The sequence below is a fragment of the Coffea arabica genome, chromosome 10c, assembly GCF_036785885.1.
Source record: "Coffea arabica cultivar ET-39 chromosome 10c, Coffea Arabica ET-39 HiFi, whole genome shotgun sequence".
Classification (NCBI taxonomy): domain Eukaryota; kingdom Viridiplantae; phylum Streptophyta; class Magnoliopsida; order Gentianales; family Rubiaceae; genus Coffea; species Coffea arabica.
Genome location: NC_092329.1, coordinates 46,926,952 through 46,935,450, shown reverse-complemented (window position 1 = coordinate 46,935,450; position 8,499 = coordinate 46,926,952). Strand labels below are relative to the sequence as shown.

Below are 8,499 nucleotides of genomic sequence, written 5' to 3'. Positions count from 1 at the left end.
TTAATTGACAGTTTGCAATACATAATTATTCACATATAAGTCCAATATTGGATTAAGGATCCAACAATCTCCCACTTGGACTAAATGTGTAACCTTATAATTATGTTTCGCAATTAACCATATGACCTCAACTTTACTGTCATTATCATAATGTATTTGCAACCAATTCGGTCCATCAATCATACCAACATAGGATCAAAGCGGTCTTTGTTACACTTTCGTAACTCGACTCATCAATGGTCACATATATCGATACAATTGAATGACATGAATCATGATGTGGATGTGTAGCATGAAAATTTCATGTAATGTGATCAAAACATGCCTATTTTCAACTGATCCATTTTAAACTTTCATGAGATCAAACCATACCAAAGTCAGAATGTAGATAAATCTAAAATTTCTTTATGCATAAATATCCTTAAATCCTTAATAATCGAAAAATGTCATAAAAGTATTTAAAATAACAAATTCTCACTAAAACTGTACATCATTTAATACGACACCCATATGAGCAGTATGCTCATGAAACATTTTGGATAGCAATCCCTTAGTAAGCAGATCCGCAACCATGGAGTTTGTCTCGATATGCTCTATTGATAACTGTCCACTCTGTACTCTTTCTTTAACAACCAAGAACTTGATATCTATATGTTTAGATTTTGTCGAGCTCCTGTTATTGTTGGAATATAGGACTGTTGATTTATTGTCACAAAATAATTTGAGTGGTCTTTCAATATTATCCGCCACATGTAATCTTGTGACGAAATTTCGTAGCCAAATTCCTGGATTGGATGCCTCATAACAAGTTATAAACTCTGCAGCCATAGTGAAAGATGCTATGAGGGACTGTTTAACACTCTTCCAGGATATGCCACCTCCAGTCAACAAGTACACATAGTCTGACGTTGACTTCATAGTATCTTGACATCCAGTATAATCGGAATCAGTATACCCAATGATCTCTAACTCATCTGACTTCCGATACATGAGCATGTAGTCTTTTGTTTTCTGTAGATATCGTAAGACCCGTTTGGTTGCTTTCCAATGATCTAATCCAGAATTACTCAGATATCTACCCAACATCCCAGTAATGTACGCAATGTCTGGACGCGTACATACTTGAGCAGACATTAGACTCCCTACTGTTGAGGTATAAAAAATTTTTTGCATCTCTCTTTCCTCAAAAGCATTTTTAGGACATTGTTCAAGACTAAATTTGTCTCCTTTAGCTACAGGAATGTCACATGGTTTACAATGTTGCATGCTATACTTTTTAAGAATCTTTTCGATATAACCCTTTTGTGATAGTTCTAAAATACTTCGTGAGCGATCACGGTGTATTTGTATGCCTAACACAAAAGATGCATTGTGACAGCCCCACCTCCCCCTAAGGCGAACCAAAGGATTCGGCGGACCGCCTGCCCAACTCTCGCCGGGACTCACTACAGTCCTCAAATAAAATACATCACTCACATCCAATAACATAGGGTACAACCTCAAGAATAAACGAAATAACATTTTTCAAACTTAGAACGAAATAAGATACATTACAAATCTCAAGTAAGGGTATCATTCCTCGAATAAGACAAAAGTCCTCAGTTCTCAAATAATTACAATTGCACTATCAGTCCCAAATATTACACCAAATACTTATCAAGTGAATCGAATTCAAATTATATATGAGATATCCCTCAGACACTAATAACTCAATAGAAGCACTTCCTTTGGTCTCGAGTCCTGTGGGAAGAAAATTATTTTTGGGGTTCACTAATTAAGCCTCAAAACTTCCACTTCCAAGCCTGTCAAGGAAAACAAATTGGGGTGAGTTAACGCTCAGTGAGGCCAAGGAAAAAACATGCAAACATGCGAGCAAAGACACAATATAAAGCAATAAGTTGAGTAATAAGTAACTACGAAACATTAAGCAAGTAGGGAATTTAATCACAATAAAAGATACAGGAGCTCTCAGGAGCTAATCCACGCGCGATCCAAGCTCAGGTAGTTGACCCTCCGTCAACTTTCATAGTTATCCATGTAGAACTCCACTTACTACCTCCAGCCACCATAACACCCTCTCGGATCCGTAACCAAACAAGCATGTAGGTGGTATCACTTAACAAGTATACCTAGCAAGACCCCTTATTTGGATCAAGCTATAACACTTCCCAAGGTTCACCAAGTTCCTCGACCAAGCCCTTGCCGGCTCGAGTTACAAGGCTAGCCAATGGGTTGGGGCGTCCCCCCCCATTCACTTTTAGATCGATGAGACGAATCTCCAATCGACAAGATTTGGTCATAGCATTGAGACGGGATGAGCGGTACCTCCTACCCTAAAAGGGCATGATACATTCTGCCGCTCAATGCTCACGAAACTACTTTCATTTGCATTCACATGTAACACGTATCACTTATCAAGCAAGCAATTTCATGAAAGAGAGGACAAGGGCGATAAAGTACATCCTAGCCTCATTAACTAGCAAGTACGAGTAACATTTCATTTAAACACTTCACATGCACTTGATACTCACCAAAAGTCGTGAGAAAGAGAAAAAATGAAGCGGCCAAACCAGTTCTTCGGAGTTCTCGTATTCACCTGAGACATGTATAATCACGATCATTCACGTGCATATTCAAGGCCAAGCAAAAATGTCCAAGTCATTTTCATGTTTATTGTAAAAATCAGAAAACTGGAGGTTTATGGCAGAAACCTTTAGAAAATCGTAACTTAATATTTACAAGTCCAAAATTTGCATGGTTGATACCGTTGGAAACCTAATTGAAAGGACTAAAACTTTGTAGAAGACACCTTGATGAGATTCCATACGGATTTTGCCCAGTTTTTCGGTCAATAGACTGCTACAGTAAAACGCAGGGCAGGGAAAATTCTGTTTTTCCAGCGGACTTGGAAAAATCACCAAAAATCAGAGAAAATGAGTTAGCCCCTGAAATTTACATGGATTGTAGCCTTATGTGTCTAGTTCAAACCAAGCAAACAGGACTTGATTTGGAGTAGTATACCCCAATAGATAACCTTTTTCCCAAAACTGGCCTGATGTTCCAGAAAGCAAATTTCCAGTTTTCACTTTAACAAGTTCACTCCTTTCTTTTCCTTTGAAGAGCTAATCGGTTTAATCAACCCAAATACACTTAAAATCCATTATTTTGGCAAAACTTTAACTCAAATAAACGCTCCAAAAATCTGAAATTTTGTCCCAAAAATTTCGGCCAACATAAAAGATTCAAAACAGAAATTTTTCCCCTTACTGTACTTAAACACACACAAGTTCATCCATCCAAATTAAGGAATACCTTGCAATAATTAACAAGCCAAACATGTAATAAAACAAGATTTATCACATATATACATCCAATCACATATCACACATCCAATATCGAAATATTGAGACCTAGATCGAGTGCGACCAAGTACACCCCCGTCTAAGTCTCATTTAATCACATTTAATCACATAAGGCAGCTAATACAATAAATCCCAAATTGCTCAAATCAAACACATGTCCTTAGGTGAGTGCGATCAAGTACACACACACCTTATAAAGAGAATACAGCTCACAAATCCATTTAGCAAACCCTTTTAGTAAACGGAAAATACATTTAAATAAGCAAAGGGGCACATTTAACTAAAATACTTGAGGAAAGATTTTAACAAATAAGGAACACTCACCAATCACCGCTCATGATCCCCATTCACCACAATTGATTATTGTCCAAATCCAATTCCAAAAACACAAAGTTCAATATCACATATCACTGTCACCTTTTAGCAATTTAAGCACAACTCGAGCTACACTTATCGAATTGAAACAAAAAATATATCGTTTCGAAGCTAAGACATAGCTCTACAATTCTCATGAAGACATCGCAACTCAGGTCCCACCCTAACCTAGCCAAATTTACCCAAATAACCCCCAGATTTTCCAGTTCGAAGCTCACTGACACAATTACTGATAGTCCTGATTCAGTTAATCATAACTCAGCACACACAACTCCGATTCAGGTGATTCCAAAGCCATTTGAAAGCTAAGATACAAGACTACAATTCTTAAGAAGGCATCAAAAACTAATTCATTCATCTTCCTAGCCAAACGAAGCAATTACAGAGGCAGACTATCATTTTTGATAGAAACAGGGCAGCAGGGGCAATTTTGTCATTTCACAAGCTACCCTGCTTCGATTGAGCTGCAAATTTACAGGAATAATTTAAACTCAATTCTCTACAACTTTCGTGTTATGTGCTAAGGCTAATTCAGCCCCAAACATTTTCGAATAATCACAAAAAGTTTGGACTGTACTCTCCCTTTCTCCCGATTTCTGTCAAGGTTCTTCCCTTCCAAAGTTCAAGCCACAACTCCAAATATTCACACATATACCAATAAAAATCATGCTAGCAACCAAGATCATACATTTGTGGGAATCCCAAGAGCCCGTACATTAACCAAATCCAACAAGAATTCAACCCAATGAAGTTTCAGGATTCACTCTTCAAGAGATAACATGAAAGCTCTAGCTTTTGGGTTAGAGAACTACCTCAGGTTCTAGCTGATTTTCCCAAGGCTAGGATGTCCAATCTTCACCACGAAGAGATCTCTTTCCTTCTCCAAGAATCTGGCCAGCCACCACAAGGAGCTCCTCTCGGTTTCTCCCTCTCTTTCTCTCGGCTAGGAGATGGAGTGAAGCTAGCAGTTGGTTGGTCGTGGAGTTTGGGTTGAGGAAGAAGAAGATAGAGCTTTGGCTAGAAAGAGGGAGAGAGTGTGTGAGGGTGGTCGGCTGATAAGGGAAGAAGAAAAGGAATGAAAGGTTTGAAAAATTGGGAGCATTATATTGGGAAGAGAAGGATAGGACTTAAAGCCCTATTTTAAGGATCATGTCCCCTCTTGCATATTAATGTCTTAAGAGTAAATTTAGTGGGGATGAAAGTGATTATCTTGGCTAATGAGGGAGGGGGATTCTCGACTATAATAAGGAAGAAAGGAAAAGAAATTGAAGTGAATTGGAGGAAATTAAATGGAAGAAACAATGGCAAGATTAAAACTTAGTTTTAGCAGATATTGTCCAACTTTGACCAATCTTATTTTCCACTTAAATTTGTCCACTACACTTTTCTTATCTATATTAGTTCTATCTCATTTATAATTCTTTAAAAGCTACTCATAGTCTAATCTTTCACCAAAGTTAAATTCCTCGACAAGGCTCAAAAACTAAACTTAGCACTGGTCGGTCAAACATTGGAATTTTGTTCGAATGAAAATCATTCAATTATGAAAATGTGAACTATGCACATAAAGATCATGTAATTGTATATAAATACATAATATAGTTATTTTCACATTTATTATTTAACTTTTCAAAAAAAAAATATATATAAAATAAATAAAATAATAAAATAAATAAACGAAATAGTAATAATAATAATATTATTATTAAAATAATAAATTTTGAGGCCCTCACATGCATCACCAAGATCTTTCATCTTAAAATTTTTAGTTAGAAATTTCTTGATTTCATGTAATAGACCAATATTGTTGCTGGCAAGCAAAATATCATCAATTTACAATATCAGAAAAATATACTTGCTCCCACAGAACTTATGGTATATACAATCATCCACTAAATTCATTTCAAAACCAAATGAGATGATCACTTGATGAAATTTGAAATACCATTGTCGAGACGCTTGTTTGAACTCATAGATGAATTTTTTAAATTTGCAAATCATATTCTTTGGATCTCCTGATACAAAATTTTCTGGTTGCACCATATAAATTGTATCATCAATGTTACAATTGAGAAACGCTGTCTTTATATCCATCTGATGTAACTCAAGATTGAAATGTGCTACTAATGCCATGATAATTCTAAAAGATTTCTTTGAAGAGACTGGAGAGAAGGTTTTTTTATAATCGATACCTTTTTTTTGTATAAATTCCTTAGCGACAAGACGAGTTTTGTATCTTTTCACATTGTCTTTCGAATCTCTCTTGATTTTAAATATCTATTTACAACCAATGGGTTTCACACCTTCTGGCAATGAGACAAGATCTCAGACATTATTGTCCTTCATGGATTTAATCTCCTCATTCATGGTATCGATTCACTTTTGAGAATTTAAACTTTTCATGATTTGGCGGAAGTTGATTGGATCATCTTCCATCAATCCAGAGTCATCCTTATGTTTTTGGAGAAAAACAATGTAATCATCTGGTACTGCACTTCTCCTTTCTCTAGTGGATCTTCTTAATGGCACAGGTTCTTGAAGAGAAAGAGTTTGTTCTTCTATAACAGTTTACTTTTCGACACTGTCTTGATTTATCATGTCATGATTAAGTTCAGAAATAGGGTCCTGAATAAGAGTAATGACACCTATGAAAATATTAATATATTTTTCTTTAAAGACATTGTCCCTTGGTACTGCACTTCTCCTTTCTCTAGTGGATCTTCTTAATGGCACTGGTTCTTGAAGATGAAGAGTTTGTTCTTCTATAACAGTTTACTTTTCGACATTGTCTTGATTTGTAATGTCATGATTAAGTTCAAAAATAGGGTCCTGAATAAGAGTAATGACACCTATGAAAATATTAATATATTCTTCTTTAAAGACATTGTCCCTTATTGTATTTTCGCCTCCAAATTCGACATCCTCAAAGAACCGAGCATTTCCTGTCTCAAAAATTGAATTAGCTGTGGGATCATAAAACTTGTAACTTCTGGATCTTTCAGAGTATCTAATAAAATAACAACTAATCGTTCTTGAGTCCAGTTTCTTTTTATTAGACCTATAAGGTCTTGCCTCAGTTGGACATTCCAAAATATGTAGATGCTTTAAACTGGACTTTTTCCCAATCCAAAGTTCGTAAGGGGTTTTGATAGTTACTTTAGTTAGAACTCTGTTAAGAATATATGCTGCAGTCTTAAGTGTTTCTCCCCAGAATGACTCTGGTAAGATAGAATGACATATCATACTCCTTATCATATTTTTAAGCATTCTATTTCGTCTTTCAACTACACCGTTCATAGTGGGTGAACTCGGCATAGTATACTGTGGGACGATACCGCATTTCTCTAGATATTTAGCAAATGGTCCAGGACGTTGTTCGCTTGAACCGTCACATCTACCATAGTACTCACTACCACGGTTAGATCTGACGCTTTTAATTCTTTTGTTGAGTTGATTCTCTACTTCACTCTTAAAATTTTTGAACACGTCCAGTGACTGTGATTTTTAAAAAATGAGATATATGTAGCCATATCTTGAAAAATCGTCTATGAATGTTATAAATTATTGTTGACCATTCCAAGCAGATGTGGAAAATGGTCTACAAATATCCGTATGTATAAGTTCTAAGACGTCTGAAAATCGATTGGCTTCAAATCTTCTTTTATTGGTTTGTTTCCCCTTTATACAGTTAATGCAATCATCAAAATTTATAAAATTTAAGGGGTTAAGAATTTCATTTGACACAAGTCTTTCCATTTTCCGTTTGAAGATATGTCCCAATCTCTTGTGCCATAATGCGGCTGAATTCTCATTGGTTAATTTTCTCTTTACTCCTCTAGCACTCAGATGCAGAGTTTCATTAAATGAACCAATTGTATCAATTAAATATAGATTATCGTTGTGTATTAAAGAACTAGAACCAACCATTTTGAATCATGAAACAATTCAAATTTTTCATTTTCAAATGAACAAGAATTACCAAATTTGTCCAAAACAGAAATAGAAATTAAATTCCGTTGAAAAGACAATCCAACAAATGTCTTATTGAGATCCAAATAAAATCCGATCTTTAACAATAATCTAAAAACTCCAATTGCCTCAATTTAAACTGTTTTGCCATCGTACACGTAGATATATCTTTCATTATCATTAGGCTTTCGGCAATTCAGGCAACCATGCATAGACACATTGATGTGAGTTGTTGCACCAGAATCTAACCACCATGTGTGTCTAGGTACCGAAGTTAAATTAATCTCAGAACAAATCAAATTAAAAAGCATACCTTTCTTATCACGCCAAGCGTGATAGTTGGTACAATGCTTCTTTTGATGCCCTTCAGTTCCACAGAAGAAACAACTATTCTTTCTCTGATCATTTGATTTCTTTTGTTGATTCTTTTGTGGCGCTATACCTGCAACTCCTTTTTTCTTCTTTCTTTTAAATCCCTTACTTTTATTATTAGTGGTTGACACCAGATGACACTTTCTGTCTGCTCTTATTTCAACTTTCTCTCTTCCTCTACACAGTATGAGATGAGTTCATTTAGAAACCAAGTCTCCTTTTGACAGTTGTAACTCACCTCAAATTGACTAAACTGTGTAAGATGAGATATTAAAATCAAATGCACAAGTAACTCTTCAGAGAGTTTCAACTTAAGTACATTTAATTTCGAAACAAGATGAGACATCTTCATGATGTACTCTCTGATATTGCCTTTACTACTATATTTCATTGAAACTAGGCATGTGAAGAGCGTACTAAC

General features: G+C 35.6%; 1 protein-coding gene and 1 long non-coding RNA gene across 2 annotated transcripts; both read right to left on the bottom strand.

Annotated features, from left to right (window-relative positions):
- Window positions 1–477: 477 nt before the first annotated feature.
- Window positions 478–1,266, bottom strand: LOC140015968 (secreted RxLR effector protein 161-like). Its single transcript, XM_072068805.1, has one exon. It carries the CDS (start codon window positions 1,264–1,266, stop codon window positions 478–480), a length of 789 nt encoding a protein of 262 aa, XP_071924906.1.
- A 264-nt stretch (window positions 1,267–1,530) lies between these two features.
- LOC140016271 (uncharacterized) lies at window positions 1,531–4,880 on the bottom strand. Its single transcript, XR_011822627.1, has 3 exons — window positions 4,550–4,880; window positions 2,532–2,596; window positions 1,531–1,802 (listed from the first exon to the last, which is right to left on the bottom strand). It is a non-coding gene; the product is annotated as an uncharacterized lncRNA (long non-coding RNA).
- Window positions 4,881–8,499: the final 3,619 nt, after the last annotated feature.

Bases quoted from the DNA above. Each gene is read 5' to 3' on its own strand.
- LOC140015968 (XM_072068805.1), bottom strand. From the start codon at position 1,266: ATGCAACATTGTAAACCATGTGACATTCCTGTAGCTAAAGGAGACAAA.